This window comes from Amblyomma maculatum, chromosome 6 (genome assembly GCF_055883805.1).
Source record: "Amblyomma maculatum isolate TAMU_Amacu chromosome 6, ASM5588380v1, whole genome shotgun sequence".
Taxonomy (NCBI): domain Eukaryota; kingdom Metazoa; phylum Arthropoda; class Arachnida; order Ixodida; family Ixodidae; genus Amblyomma; species Amblyomma maculatum.
In genome coordinates this window covers 156,518,819-156,534,529 of record NC_139349.1, presented here as the reverse complement: position 1 = coordinate 156,534,529, position 15,711 = coordinate 156,518,819, and the positions used below count along the sequence as shown (strand labels likewise).

The 15,711-nt window shown below is 43.7% G+C and overlaps 1 protein-coding gene across 4 annotated transcripts in view; it reads left to right on the top strand.

Moving 5' to 3' along the window:
• The window catches only part of rhea (Talin_middle and talin-RS domain-containing protein rhea), a 179,209-nt gene that overhangs the window by 159,977 nt on the left and 3,521 nt on the right, over nucleotides 1-15,711 (top strand). For all 4 annotated transcript variants that reach the window (XM_084607575.1, XM_084607579.1, XM_084607577.1 and 1 more), the window contains exons 47-52: nucleotides 1,382-1,567; nucleotides 2,444-2,548; nucleotides 3,073-3,178; nucleotides 3,779-3,903; nucleotides 8,443-8,568; nucleotides 11,638-11,700. In XM_084607575.1, coding sequence (XP_084463701.1) covers nucleotides 1,382-1,567; nucleotides 2,444-2,548; nucleotides 3,073-3,178; nucleotides 3,779-3,903; nucleotides 8,443-8,568; nucleotides 11,638-11,700 — 711 coding nt within the window. The remainder of the gene's footprint in view (nucleotides 1-1,381; nucleotides 1,568-2,443; nucleotides 2,549-3,072; nucleotides 3,179-3,778; nucleotides 3,904-8,442; nucleotides 8,569-11,637; nucleotides 11,701-15,711) is intronic.

Here is a 15,711-nt window from a genome sequence, read left to right as displayed (position 1 = left end):
TTCCATATATTCTAGCACTAAAATATAGTCTGAAAAGGTAAAACAAATTTATTTTGGGGTGATTCAAGAACTTTAGGAAGATTGCAATGCGAGGGTCCCAGATAGAGCAAGTCTACTCAAGTTTCGATCTTATTAGTACTTTGTAAAAGTTGCTGTTTTACAGAAACAGTTGTAACTGAAACGGTACAGCTTGCGGTTCCAGCAGTAAATCTAGCATGCAGTTAGCATCATTTTCATGTTTTGGAGAGTCTTTTATATGGATTCCGGAGCGTTTGTATGACTCAATAGATGTCAGCAGTTAATTATTAAGCCTGTAGTGGTGTGCTTCAATACATTTGGTGTGGCAAAAAATATGCATGCGTTTAAATTTGATAATACTTAGGCTTATTTGCCAATTCGTGCATCAGGAAGAAGTAATAACAGTGTTAGTTTGCAGAATATGTGATGGTTGTTGATGTGGTACCAAGCACAATTTTCAGTGAATAATTTTATACGGGAAGAAACATTAGTAAGATGACCGTTAACGTAAATTAGAAGCAGTAATGCCACCAAGACATGGCCTTAGGGTACACCTGACACTACAGGAGCAGTAAAAGAATCAAACTACTAACCAGAATATATCAAGGTCAATTAGAGAGGAAACTTTTTAGCCAATCTATGTATATGAGCAAGTCAGAACTGTGCCGTGCAAGAAAAATGCATTTTCTGAACCACTTTTTGATGCAAGTCGGTAGTAGTGACAGCATAATAACCAAAAGCTACGCTGCGCAATAAAGGCCTGTTTTCAACCCGCGTTGACATGGTTTGAAGAAGGAATTAATTATGGAAGGTAATAAGGTGTGAGTAGATATGCGGAAAAAGTTAACATGGAACTCTAAAGAGTCTGGTACTTTAAATGTAGCCTGATTTAGTCTGATGTCTGATGGAAGCATGACGGCTCTTGTGTGCTAATATTCCACGCAGCCTCTTAGTCACAAAGACAGTATTTTAAAGATGGGACATTAAAAGGAACACCAGATTTTCCAGTAGCCCTGGCAAGTCTCCATGCTTTCTTTCAGTATGGCAGATGCTGATATTTTTCCGGATGGTTCGTAAATGTTTTGAGATGTTGGGCTCATGAGCATATATAAGCAGCTACAGCATTCCTATCCCTGAAACTAGGTCGAATGCTCATGAAGAAGTACTGACTCTCCAAGCATGTTTAAAACTTGTATGTGGGAGCAGTTTTTGTAGACAAAAGGTCACCACTTGTACCATCGCATCCCAGTTGGACGTCCAGTTTTCTCAACGTCACGCTTGCAATACTGACTATTTACAGCTGCTGTGGCATGGAGCAGAAATTTGTGCATTTAATTCTGTGGTCATTGACTTTGGTGCGCAGGCATTCGACTCAGGTGAGCCGCCCTTGCGGCAGGCCAGCCCTGAGGACCTGTTGCGTGCCACACAGCCGGTAACGCTGGCCACGGCCAAGGCGGTGGCTGCGGGCAACAGTTGCCAGCAGGGTGACATCATTGTGGCAGCCAACATGGGCCGCAAGGCCATCTTTGATCTCCTGTCAGTCACAAAGGTAGATACTCCATTGCAAATTATTATGCCTCCAATGCGAAATGTCCATATTCACCAAAGGGGCCACAGACAGGAAAAAGGTTGAGAAGTTGAAATGGAAAGCAGAAAAATAGGAAAAGCCACATTGTGGATATGAAATTACCAAATTCAGGATTGGGAAATGGGAGGATTAGGATGAGTTAGTCAGTAGTCTGTCAAGGTAGCAAGAAATTCTAGGGTGGAAAGGAAGCAGATAAGGAGGTGATAGGAAATTTTCTGGGGTAGGGTATGTGTAGCAATTAAATGGCACAAAAAAAATAAAATGGAAACTAATCAGAAATCAAAGCTCAAGGCTTAAAAACAACATTGACAATAATAGCAAGGTTTCTTCAGTTCATCTGTAGATATAGGGCATAGTTCACTGACTATAGCCACAGATGTAAATGAGAAAGAGGAAGGCTGCAGAAGGGCAAGTTCGGTTTTTTATGCATTTGATAATCTACAAGCTTCTAACAATATAATGCTTTACTTCCTTCCACAGGTATCGGATTCATTATACCCATATCAGGGGATTTCTGATGTGGTCATGTCTTGATAGCTGAAGATACAGCACAATACAGTAGGATCTCGATGATGTGAATACAGTCAATATTAACTTTAGGATGGGATGAATTGTAAAGCAGACATGCTGCGCCACACTGGTTATTAACAATGCCATGATGCGAGCGACAGCAGAGTGACACCACGTATGTACTCTGTTATAGATGAAGCTAGTGCAAGTGGCCGTCACTAAATCTTAATTTGCACACTTGTGCAAGTTGTCCAGTAAGTTATCACCACTGTGGCATTTCCTGCATATGTGGTAGCAGCTGACCGATTTGCTTTGCTCGGTGTGCAGTCGGCATCCTGTCTGGCTGAGACCCAAGAACTCAAGTCCCGAGTACTCAGCTCTGGCCGAGAGTGTGCCGTGCGCTACAGGGAGCTGTTACAACTGGTGCTAGAGGTGAGCATTTGCAGCACTTACGAATTACAGTAGTATATAAAATTCACCAGCAAGCACGACATTGTTTGTCTTGTGTAAGTACTTGCATTCCCAGTTAATATCAAGAATCTGTCCACATTGAGGCTACTATTGCTGTTTCTGACTTTTTTATTTCTGGCATCTTAGCGTTGTTGTGGTGCTATTTCAGTGTGTGTCGATGTCTTAAACTTTAAATCCAAAGGCCTGCTTGCACTGCCATGCATTCATATATTTCTTCACACAAAAATTAACTTGTATTGTGAAGCAGTTCACGGGAAGCAAAAGTTGGTTACACTGATTACTGTTGTTTTGTTTGTTCAGTTACTGCATAATCCAACAGTTGAGGCTTGTCATTTGCTGTTTTTAGAGCTTGTATATTGCCGTGTGGTGGATCCAACAAATCTTAGAGCCCTAGAAGACTAGCACCAATAAAATGTGCGCGTGTTGCTGCAACCCTGCCAGTGTGAGTGGAACATAACAATGCATTTCACCATAATCTTGTGCAGGTTGTTCACAAGCCTACTGCAGAGGGTAAACAAACACTGGTTTCAACATCACGCAACATTGCTGCGGCTGTCACTGACATAGTTGCAGCTGCTGAGGCCCTCAAAGGTATTTCCTTTTTTTTTTTTGCTTTCCTTCTTTTATGGTTGTCTATAAAGGCTGAAAAACCAGTGACATTTAAGCATTGCAAGCTTCATGATCCGATGTGCTTGGCTCCCTATCCATGACTGGCGAGGCAGAGGCTCAGCAGCCTCTTTATACCAAGGGATCACGCAATCTTGTGACGATAGCATATTCTTCAGCTGCAACGTTGTCTAGCTACTGGTAAGAATCAACTGGAAGATTGATTCTTGTTGCACCCTCCCTTCTCGATTGAGGAACCCAAGTTAGCAGCTTCTTTCAACTTTGTGACGGCATCTGGTATCATTACGTTACACAACCCATCGACTGATCAGTGCTCGACCATGTTATCTGCCAATTGGCACCTGGCAAGTGGCTTTGACACTTGAGGTCATGGGTCAAAGTCATCAGTAAACATTGCTACTGCAGTTTGACTTTGAAAGTTTGACCTTGAGTTTGGCTGAAGGTCAGATTGTCGGCACGACATGAAACTTGGCTTTTGCGTTAAGTAGAGCCATCAGTGTAAACTCAAGCTGGGCACAAATGAATGGAAGTGCGGGCAGTGCTCAGTAGCCGTGGTCACTGCAGGTACCGACTGGGCCGACCCCAACGACCCAACAGTGATTGCAGAGACCGAGCTGCTGGGTGCCGCGTCGTCCATTGAAGCGGCAGCCCGTAAACTGGCCAACCTGCAGCCACGCAGGAGTGTCAAGGTGGGTGTGCATTCTGCAAGAAGCAGACTCATCAGCCGTGCACGTCTGCTCCATGCAACTTTGTACATATGGAGCATGTAAAGCTAGTGTTGCCGTTTGTGCTGGCTGCACTCTGTGCCCAAAAGGTGGCTCACCATGGTTTTGTGCCCCACCACGGTGGCGCAGTGGTTAGGGAACTTGACAGCTTTGCCCTAGGATGGGCGATCGGATCCCAGCCACGGCAGCCACTTTTCAACGGAGGCGCCCCAGTGCTGTACAATGTAATGCACGTTAAAGAACCCCAGGTGGCTGAAATTTCCGGAGCCCGCTTGGGGATGTCACTTTGGGACATTGAACCCCATAAGCCAAACCAAACCAATCCATGGTTTTGTGGGAGCGCTGCTTGTGCAGTTTGGTCATCATTTCATGCCGAGTAGGCAACACAGTGGGGCTCACAGTGAAGAAGAAAACCAAGGAGTCAATGCGGCTGACCAGAATAGTTAGCAGCTCTGGATGCGGCTTCAGAAGGAGAAGAAGAGTGGGGCCCAGCTGTGAGATATGTTTGATATTCTTGGTTGTGTCCATGAATCAACCAGGAGTCAGACATATGCCCACAGAGGGTGCCTGGTGACCAGCACTGCCAAGCAGCCATCGTCAGCGTTCAGCGCTGTGAACCAGCACGGAGCTTGCTCACTTCAGTTTTACATTTTGCGTCTTAGTCTGCGGCTTACTACTGTTGGTTACGATACGACACATTCATCGGGGGGGGGGGGGGGGGGGGGGGGGGGGGGGGGGCAGTGAAAATTAGTAAAATGGTGTCCTGCCAGTAATGAAAAGAAGTGAAAAATAAAGAGCCCCCGGTACAGGCATTTTGTTCTGGTTTTGTGAGTCTGAATTAGTGAAATTTTACTACCCCATTACATTATCTGCAGGCGCCAGTCAAATGTCAATTCATGGATTTCATTGTGCTATTTTGCTTGACCACATTACAAATAGCATGCTATTGTGCTGGCGCTAATCACGCATTTCATTTACAAATCTGTGCACATCTCTTTCTTTTTTTTATGCATGATGCTGAAGCAGTCTAGTTTTTATTATTTTGATTGCAACGAATATGCAGGGTTTTGAATAAAGTAAGGGCAAAAACTCTTGCCTGTAATATGTTCTTGTACTGAACAGATATTCAATATGCTGAACAGATATTCTGTTCAACTTTCGAAGGCATTTTTTTTCTTCACATCCTTGTTGGATTTGTGCTCTAAAATTTCAATACTTGCACACGACTATTTGTATTTATTATAAGCGAAGGGTGCAGTAGGACTCTTACAATATCTGGACACCTGGACTGCACCGTGGAGGGAGGGATTAAGGAAGGAGTTTAAAATTTTTTAAAATTTAGGTGAGCTGAGTTTAAAAATTTTAACTGCAAATTGAATGCCAATATGAAAAAAAAAGAATGTCTTCAAATATAGAATCTAGTATTCAATATCTCTTCAGTATAAAAAAAAGTTTGAAAAGGTAAACAGACAAATGTTGTCCTTGCTTTTTCTTTTTATTAAATAATGCATGGTCTGATGTATAAACTAGACTCCTTTGCCATCATATAAGAAAAAAAAAAAAGAAAGCATGATGTGCACCAAGATGCTACATGGTATACTTGATTGAACTAGAAACTAGTATGCAACCTGTAGTATGCACAATGAAAATGAGTATCAAAATTTAATTAATGAATTTATTTGTAGCTGGTAACTAAAAATAACATGATGGCTAGTAAAGCTCCGCTAATTTAGATTTTAAAAGACCTGCCCCAATTACCTGAAGGGAACTTCAAAATTTCTCCAGGCTCATAAAAATAAAAAATAAAAATGGAACTTAAAATTCTATGAAGCCTTGTAGGAGGCTCCATGACAGAAGCACCGGAATCCCATTGTTTTGCCATGGTGGAAGGACAGTGGAGATGTAAACGAAACACACATACGCTTAGCAGAACAGCAAGACTGCTTTTAAAAAGACATGACCAGCAACGTGTCGTTCAGCATTCAAAAGTGGCGTGCAGCTGGTTTTGGACAACAAATGAAAGTGCAGGCTAACGGTCACAATCACCGCACACTAGTAGCTGTACTAGCCTGCTAACCACTTCGTTTCAATCCAAGCCGGCCTTCAACTTGACTAGCACATGAATGCTATATTATATGCAACGAGAAATTGTATAATAGCATTCGGAATGCTGTACAACGAACGAGTGGCACAGTTTTGATACAGATACTGGGACCGTATAGAGGTCAGCCAGCGGAGAGTATGTATAGACTAACGACACATACAGTATTGTCTGAGGCTTTGACGGCCACGGTCATGGATGAGTCTGGACGCATCCACTGGTGCATTGTGGATGCTGAGTATGTCTCACGACATTCCCATATTTTTCTTGCCATTGCTGGGAATCTTATGACCATCTTATGAGCAATAGTGAACCACATTGCTAGATTTTCTCACAATGGAACAAGTAATACTTCTGTACATAAAAAAGTGGCACTTTCGTGTTGATTATTTGAAGCGGATGGTTGGCCATCTTGTTCTTATCAGATGTGTATGGGAGAGCTCTCTCAGAATTTTGCATGAGGTCCAAGCATTAGTAGCATCCGAATGCGATTGGTCCATGCGATAAACAATGGAGAAGAAAGTAAAGGTAATGGCTATTACTGGTTTTCCTGGCACGTGAGACTCTGCTAGCTTCATTCAGATAGCTTATGCCCAGACACTGTGGGTTCCCTACAGTCAAATTTATAGAAGTTGTTGCGGCATTTAATGCTGCCTGATATTTTTCGCTTTTGATTATTTCAAATTCTTGACTATAAATTACAAAATTACACGTACCAACCAAGTATCAAACATGTTCGATTTATATTTGAAATTTGGATCATTTGCAAAACCTGAGAAAAGAACCTAAACAACCTTCATATCAGCTCTCATTGAATTCCATGGCTTACACGGGGTAGCCTGAGTGTTGTGAATAGTATTTTCTTTCACAGCAACTTAGAAAGATATTTTTCACTGTTGCTGCTGCTGTGCTGCCTTGTTACTGCATGGAACAATGCAAGTCTATGCAGGGCATTGAGGCTGTGGCCTTAATGCATTCCTGGAACCAATGTCTTGCTGAGCTTGCTCTGTGTAGCATGGGTGGCCATTGTTAAATCTCGTTACAAGAGACACTACTACAAGAGACACTCGGTTATAAAAGACATTTGAAGATGGTTTAGTTGGTTTTCCTATGTCTGCCAAGTTAACAACATTGCATACAAGAGACACTCTGTTACTAAGGGCAACTTTTTCGGGTCCCTAGAGTAAATTCTTCACTATTTAGAAGAGACACAACCCATGTATGCTCATGAAATGCAACTGAAGCGTATAAACTCATACATGATGCACTTCAAGTTCCCTTAGCAATTATTCTGTTCCATGTCAGCATCCTTTTTGTTGCAATATCTCAGGAACTGTAAAGGAGCGCTTCCCCATGATCGGAAAGTCAAAACGACCCCGTTGTTTCAGCCACTGGCATCGCATTACGTCACCTACGAAGCAAATCAAAATGCATGAATGACATCCAGCATTTTTAACTCCTCGCTGTTAAACTTTGATCACAAGATGAAAGCTCAGAATCGTGATGTCTGGATGTTTCTCTTTGTGGGCGATGCTTCTTGCAGCACAAAAGTTCTCGTGCTCAAAGCCACCAAAGTAATTTTTTCCCTCCAAACTCCACACCACCTTCAACCAATAGACAATGGCATTATGCAATCTGTCAAGTTTCTGTACAAAGCAAGGTTGGTAGAACGCCTCTTGCTCGACAGGCAGCAAGACTGTACAATAGTAATTGATGCTGTTCAGGTGATTTCAGGTGTCTGGAATGGCCTGAGAAGTCAAGCTGTGAAAAACTGTTTCAGACAAGCAGACTTTAAATATGGTGGCATGATATAAGAGGGCCTACATATGGATACTGTGGAAAGCTTTCTTAAAGATAAAGCTTGGGTGAGCATCCAAGAGACTGCTGAGGTAGCAGAATTGTGTGCTCCCGAAGAGCTTACACAGTGTGCAATTCTTGCGCAAGTAAATGGCACATGTGCCATAGAGGATGACTATGAGGACATTTCAGAGGAAAAGTGTCATCATTTGAGGGTGACGAGCATGTAAAAGTGCTCCAAAGGTATTAGAGCAACAGGAAGGCTTGCAAAGTGAAGTGCTTTACCTCCAGAATTTGGGAAGGAATACACTCTGCACTCACAAAAATACATACTAGTATAAATAAATAACTTCTTTAAGCTTTCCTGAACAATTTCCTGTTAATCCGTGTGAATGCATTTATATGCTGATGTGCAGTAAATTGATCAATACAGTGCTTTTAGAATTTTTGGTTACAAGAGACCTTGCTTACAAGAGACATCTTTTTCGGGTCCCTTGAGTGTCTCTTGTAACGAGGTTTTACAAGCCTCCAGTGGTTGGTGCTGACAGTCTGCGTGACTGGCACCTGTATGCTGCGTGGCATCATTTCTTTTCCTGCACTTTCAGGAAGCCGATGAAAACCTGAACTTTGACGAGATGATTCTGGAAGCTGCCAAATCCATTACGGCCGCCACATCAGCCCTAGTCCGGGCAGCCTCAGCAGCTCAGCGGGAACTTGTTGCGGCAGGAAAGGTAAGGTGTGGGTTTGGGCTAGTTGGTAAAACATGGCACAGAAGCACTGAAGATGGGGTCAAGGAAAACTGTCCAAGGAAGCAAGGAAGCACTTGTCTATGTTCTTTCCTGTCCCTGTCTTCAGCGCTTCTTTATTCGCTAGGGCTTTCCCCATCCCTCTTCCCCTCGTAGGACCCAGCTCCTCTGGCTGTCCTTCACTACAAGCTTATGCATTGAAAGAGCTGCAGTAGAATCTCAATGCCGTCATCATGTTTGATACAATTTTGTAAAACTCCCTGGAAGGAGTGGATTTGTTGGAGCGTAGAGATACTATATTCAAATGCTCCTAGCACTCTTCCCCATCACAGTGGATGATACGAACATATGAGCTATTATTGCGCCCTCGCTGAAGCATGCACTAGAGTACACCTAGAAGACAGGTGGTGGTGGAATGTGCCACCTGCTGCTGCTGCACCATCTCAAGTAGTATGAGTGAGGTTTGCAAGTGTAGTGTGTGTAGCGTATGCTGCTACATACGGATTGTTAATTTTGAGCGACATGAATTAGAATGATGCGGCCGCATTCCGCAACCGTGTAGTAGTAGTATTATTGAAAGTTTCGTGCTCTAACAGGTCAGAACCAGTATGCCTCTGCAGATAGGTTGTATTACCACCTGCCTTACTTGAAATTCCTCTCATGACACATTGATGGAGTGTGGAAGGCGTTCTCTCCGAAAGCGTCACTGTAAATTTGAGAAGCCATTGATTTTATTTTATTTATTTGAAAATACTGCAGCCCCTCAAGGGGCTATAGCAGGAGTGGGTACAAAAATGTGGAACAATTCCACGCATACAAAAGTACATACAAGCATTACAAATATAAACGCTAGAAAAACAACATACAATGCTACGACTCAATTGCCAACGCAAAATCAGAGATTGATAGTGCACGAATGTTGCCACCCAAAGAATTCCAACACTCCACAGTGCGCGGAAAAAAACTGTATTTGAAAACATTAGTGCGGGCAAAAAAAGGTTGGATATTAAGATCGTGATGGCTCCTGGTTGCAGATGGTTTTGAAAACGAGATATGCTTACCCTCTGAAAGGCAATTAGCAGAATGAACTATGGAGTGAAGAAGTTTTAAGGACTCAGTTTTTCGGCGGGATGCAAGCGGGCTTATGTTTAGGGAAGACATCGCAGATGAGGGTGAAAAATGAAAGTCGTAGCGGTGAAAAATAAATCTTACAGCTTTACGTTGCACAGATTCTATTTGATCGATTTCACATTGCTTGTATGGATTCCAGACATTAGAAGCGTATTCAAGAATAGGGCGAATTAGAGTTTTGTACATGAGCAATTTTGCTTCTTTAGGAGCATCCCGTACTGTGCGTCGTAAGTAACCTACCTTTTTAAGAGCTTTAGCTGTGATGTAATCGGTGTGTTTTGACCATTGCATATTGTGAGAAAAAACGACGCCAAGATATTTATATTCATGAACCCTTTGCAGTGATGCATAGTCGTAAATAGAAGGTGATAGGCGGTTGGTGAAAGACATGACAACTGTTTTGCTGAAATTGATGTTCATCTGCCACGTATTGCACCAGTCACGGAACAAACCAAAAGACTCATTCAGAAGGAGGTGATCATTAACAGAGTTGATAGTGTGGTACAGTACGCAATCATCGGCGTATAGACGGATCTTGGAGGTTATACTGTCAGGTAAATCATTAATATAGAGCAAAAATAGCAAAGGGCCAAGGACAGAGCCTTGGGGAACACCTGAGGTAACATCGGCTAAAGAAGAATCGACGAAATTGAAGCGAACAGACTGGGAGCGGTGTGAGAGGAAATCAGCAATCCAATCAGCGAGTTGAGAGTTATTGAGAATTACTTTTAGTTTGCATAACAATTTAGAGTGAAGGACCGTGTCGAAAGCTTTTGAGAAATCGATGAATATAGCATCGATTTGGTTACCGGCGTCTATGCTGAGAAGAATGTCATGTGCAAATTCGGTTAACTGAGTCACTGTACTAAACCCCTTACGAAACCCGTGTTGGGCTCTGGACAGAAGATTATTTGCTTCAAGAAATTCCATAATGTGTTTATAAATAATGTGCTCTAGGATCTTACATGAATGTGCAGTTAAAGAGATCGGCCTATAGTTAGAAAGCAGTTGTTTGTTGCCGGATTTATAGAGAGGGAGTACAATGGCGAGTTTCCATGAGGAAGGGACAATGCCAGTGGAAAGAGATTTTTGAAATATAATTGAGAGATATCGAGATGACCAGAGGGAATAACGTGCTAGGAAGGTGTTTGGGATACAGTCCGGTCCAGCGCATTTTTTTGTGTCAAGGCACAAGATAAGGTTTAAAATCCCCGGAGTGCTAACCATGATATCTGAGATAGAATGATCATGATTAGGAAGACTGAAAGGTGGAATCATGTTATTATCACGTGCAAAGACGGAATAAAAGTAAGCATTAAATGCATCAGATATTTGAACAGGGTCAGTCACAATTTCTTCATTTATTAATGAAGAAATTAATGAAGAATTTATTAATTTGTTATTACAAATGAGGTGGAGGAAGTGTTTGAGGGTAGAACAGAGCGCCAAAATTTACGAGGGTTATCTCTTAGCAGCCCTTGGAGCTCAACGCGGAAATAGAAATCTTTAGCAGAGTGCATTTTAATTCGAAGTTCATTTTTTGCAGCTTGAAATCGAGCAACAACATCAGGGTTATTGTTACGTGCCATGCGTCTCAGCCGGGCTACACGACGTGACATCTGTAAAACATCGCGATTAATCTAAGGAAGAGTAGGATTTGTTTTCTTTGTTTTGACGGGAACAAACTGTTTAATGCACAGTCTAACAATTTTTTCGAAATATTCAACAAGGTCATTAACGTCGCCGTCACGATTGACGTGTCTTTGGACAGATTGTTCAACTTCGACAATCTTGGACATAACTTGGACTTGCAGCAGTTTGTCAAAGTCTGTACATTAGTGCTGACCATGTCCATAGTACAGAATGTAATTAATTACCCTATTTTTTCCTTACTGATGACAAATGCGTGTCACCTTTTCGCAGTTGGGCGAACGAATACCGTGCAGTTCAATCGACGGCCAGTGGTCCGAGGGCCTGGTGTCAGCGGTGAGTGCCTAGCGCCTTATTCTCGCAGCCTACTCATTCTGTGTTGCTGGGGCTTGTGAGGAAGGGCGTTTTGGGAGCCTCGTTATGTTCCAGTGAGTCTCTCATGTACTGCACCAGCCAATTTAGCATGCCCCGTTGTTTCACTTTTACGCTCAGATCTAGTTGCAGTCACTGTACCACTCTGGATGCACAATGTGAGAGGAAAATAAATGCAAAAGCTGTGTGCTTTTGTGTTTCTCATTTAAGCTATCACTGATTTGTCATTGCCACGATAGGGACTGCAGTCAGATGTTACCCATAAGCAACCTCTGTGCAATGAATACAGTACAACCTCGATAATTCGAACTCGGTTAATTCGAAATCCCGGATAATTCGAAGGTTTTCTGCGGTCCCGTATTTTCCAATGTAAATTTGGCCGGATAATTCGAACAGGCGGCCTGCGCCAGCCCGGTTAATTCGAAAATTTGGACTGCTATGCGGCAATGCCTGATCCATGTTTCGCCGCAAACCCGGCAAAACGACGGCCCTACGGAGCCGCGAGGCAAAGCCGCATAGTAATGGTGATGATTTATAGGCGAAGCGCCCCAGCCGGAGCACTCTCTGCACAAAAATCGGTCCACAGTGCGCCTCGCGCATTGCCGAAACACGCGCCTGCAGAGGAGAAGACGTGCTTCACTGCAGCACGGCGGGCATACCGGTTTTTATCACGTGACCTCGCCCCCACTCCATCCCTTGGTGTGCTTCGCCCAGTCTTCCCCCGTGCCTCCAACGCTGCAAGTACGCCACCACCACCGCCGCGCCGGTCTTGCCTGCGCCATTTCTTTGTGTTGTGCGCTGTGGTTAGGGGTCGGCTACTGTGCCGTTTTTTTGGGCGGGACTGTGCAGAAGTGCTAGCTTTGTGACCGTAGCAGTGCAGAAATGCCAAAGTACAAGACTTTAACGCTGCAGCAGAAGTTCTGCTTGATCCAGGAAGCAGGCAAGAGTGCTTGTTCGAAGACCGAGTTGGCCAAAAGGCATGGCGTGCCCCTCTCGACGTCCACAATATTGAGCAACAAGTCAAAAATACTAGAGGCTTACGGCAAGACCTATTCTTCGAAGCGGTCACGAGTGCGGGCTCCCACGTATCAAGATGTGGAAGCTGCTCTGCTTCGCTGGCTGCAGAAAGCAAACGCTGCCCACCTTCCCGTCAGTGGAACGCTACTGCGGGAGAAAGCCAACGACCTAGCTCTACAACTTGGGCACGAGGAATTTAAGTGCAGCAGTGGATGGTTTTGCCATTTTAAAGAACGCAATAATTTAACCTTTCTCACCGTCTGTGGTGAGAGCGGCAGCACTAACGAGAGCGTTGTCGAGGATTGGAGAAACCACACATTGGCGCCGCTGCTTAGCGAGTACGGTGCAGACGACGTTTACAACCTTGACGAGGCTGCACTTTTTTATAAGATGCTGCCAACAAAAACATTCGCAGTGAAGAACACCGCCATCAAGGGTAGGAAACAGGCCAAGGACAGGATTACTGTGCTGTTCGGCGCAAACATGTGCGGTAAACACAAGCTGCCGCTACTGGTCGTCGGGAAGACGGGGAAGCCTCGCTGCTTCAAAAATGCGCGGTTGCCGCCAAAGAATGAACTCGTCTACAGGCACAATAAGAAAGCCTGGATGACAGGTGCAATATTTGAAGAGTACGTGCAGCAACTTGACCGCAAGTTCGCGGCCACGGGCAGGAATGTCCTATTTGTTGTCGACAACTGCCCGGCACATGGCGACATCCCACATCTCCAGGCCATCAAGATGGTATTTTTACCTCCGAACACCACTTCGATCTCACAGCCGATGGACCAAGGCGTCATTCACCACACTAGGAAGATTTATCGGTACCACCTGCTCAAGCGCATGCTCCTTTGCTACGACAATGGCAAGGAGTACTCCATCGACCTCCTCGGAGCCATATGCCTCATGGTGTACGCTTGGAAACAAGTGGAGCCCACATTGATCAGGCGGTGTTTTGAACACGCTGGTTTTTCCAGTGAAAGCACTGTTGATGCCGATGCAGACCACCCATGTACTACTCTTGACGAAGAAGGAGCAGAGTATTGCGACTGCATCAATGCGCTCTGCGCAGAGGATGAGTCCAACGCAGTCGGTTTCGCCGAGTATATCAACATTGAGAGCGAAGAGAGCGAAGAGCAGACTGGCTACTCTGACTTGGAGAGTGAGATCACTGCTGGTACGAACATGCGCGATGACAGCGACGATAGCGACGACGACACCGACGAGCCTCCCCGAGCACCTGCTCTTGGTGAAGTTATCGGATCGCTGAACGTTATCCGCAGTTTTGTTGAGTGCCGCGGTGAAAGTTCAGAGATGTTTCGTCCATTTGACCAACTCGAGAGCATGACCTTAGGAGCCGCAAACTCCCGGACGCGGCAAACCAGCATCTCTGATTACTTTCAGTAGTAATTCAAAATATGCCGAGTAAAGGTAACACGTTCCTGCAACAAATTTTTTTGCCTAAGTCTTATTTCTTGGTGTGTTCAGTTAATTCGAAAACCCGCTTAATTCGAAGATTTCTCGCGGTCCCTATGACTTCGAATTTTACGAGGTTGTACTGTACATGAATACACCTGTACTAAAGGTTTTCAGTCTCCTCAATGCTGCTTTAATTGAATGGGGTACTATATATCTTCACAACCTCTCACCGGAGAAACAATTTTTTGCTGGCAGGCATTCAAATATCCAGCGTTTTCGTTTAAGGTGCACTGACTTTTCTAAATTTATTACTTTAAAGAAATGGCAGATGCCTACAGACAACGACTGACTAGCCATTTTGTTTCTCTGTTTATCTGCTCTGCGCGTCTCTAATTTCTTTTATCGATACTTCGCATGGCTACGCTAGGCACAATTATTTGTAGGCAATTATTTGTGGTATATAGTTCACATAATTTTACTTCACTCGATATTTAAGCAATAGCTAATGCTGTGTTCATTGAAACCTGGTCAGGCAGGAATAAAGTTTCATGCAAAATAACTTTGTAGGAAACAAACGTTTGAGCGAAGAATGTTTCTAGTCACAATGAGTGAATACAGTCTATACAACACATCACTGTGTGATAAACATAGCAATGTGTGCAGCTTGTCTGTAGCATAGCAATAGATGGCGCTACATTGATTATCATTTTTGCAATCTCTGCATATGTGCACACATGCAAAGGCAGTAATAGTATCGTTGTGTGAATATTCAAAATTTTGAAATATATTCGAAAATTTTCTAATTAACCGCAGCTCCCCGCACTGCATGCTTCGCCACAACACTTGATCACGTGGATTATGCAGTGAAGCATCCTCGAAACGTTAGGGGCCGTTTTGTGTAGACTGTAAGGGGACCTTCCCATTTGTGAAGAGAGACTCCTTGACAGTGTGCGCAAAGCGAAGCACATGACGAAACCGGGAAAACACTTAATTTTAATTCAGTTTCATCTGAGACGCTGACATTCATCATGAAGATGTTCATCAAATAAAATTACTGTGGTGAAAATGGTTCTCGGCGGTTTTTCTTAGACCCATTCGATAATTCGAGCTTTTTGTTAATTCGGACAGTTTTTCTGGTGCCTTGAAGGCTGAATTAATGAGAATTACTGTATTCAGCAGCAATATGACAGCTCTTGCTTTTGCCATATTCGTATACAGCCCGTATTAAAAAATTTCGGGATTCACACACCTCTGTTATTTTTTGCACATCATGCGAGTACAGGCATACAACAGAAAAATTTTAGAACTGTTGTCACTGTACCTAGCAGCTCCAATGTGAAAGGCAGCACAGTGTTCACATTTAGCCAATGAAAGTCTCTTCTGTGAGTACAAGTGGAAACCATATTTCAGTGTCCCGTGACACATTTTCAGCTCCACTGTAGAAATTCCAGCATAGGCAGACTAGACATGACTGTCCATATCGGAGCTGCCTGTACAGTGTAGCTTGGGTATCCCCAAGCTGGATCTGGGAGAGTCTAAGTT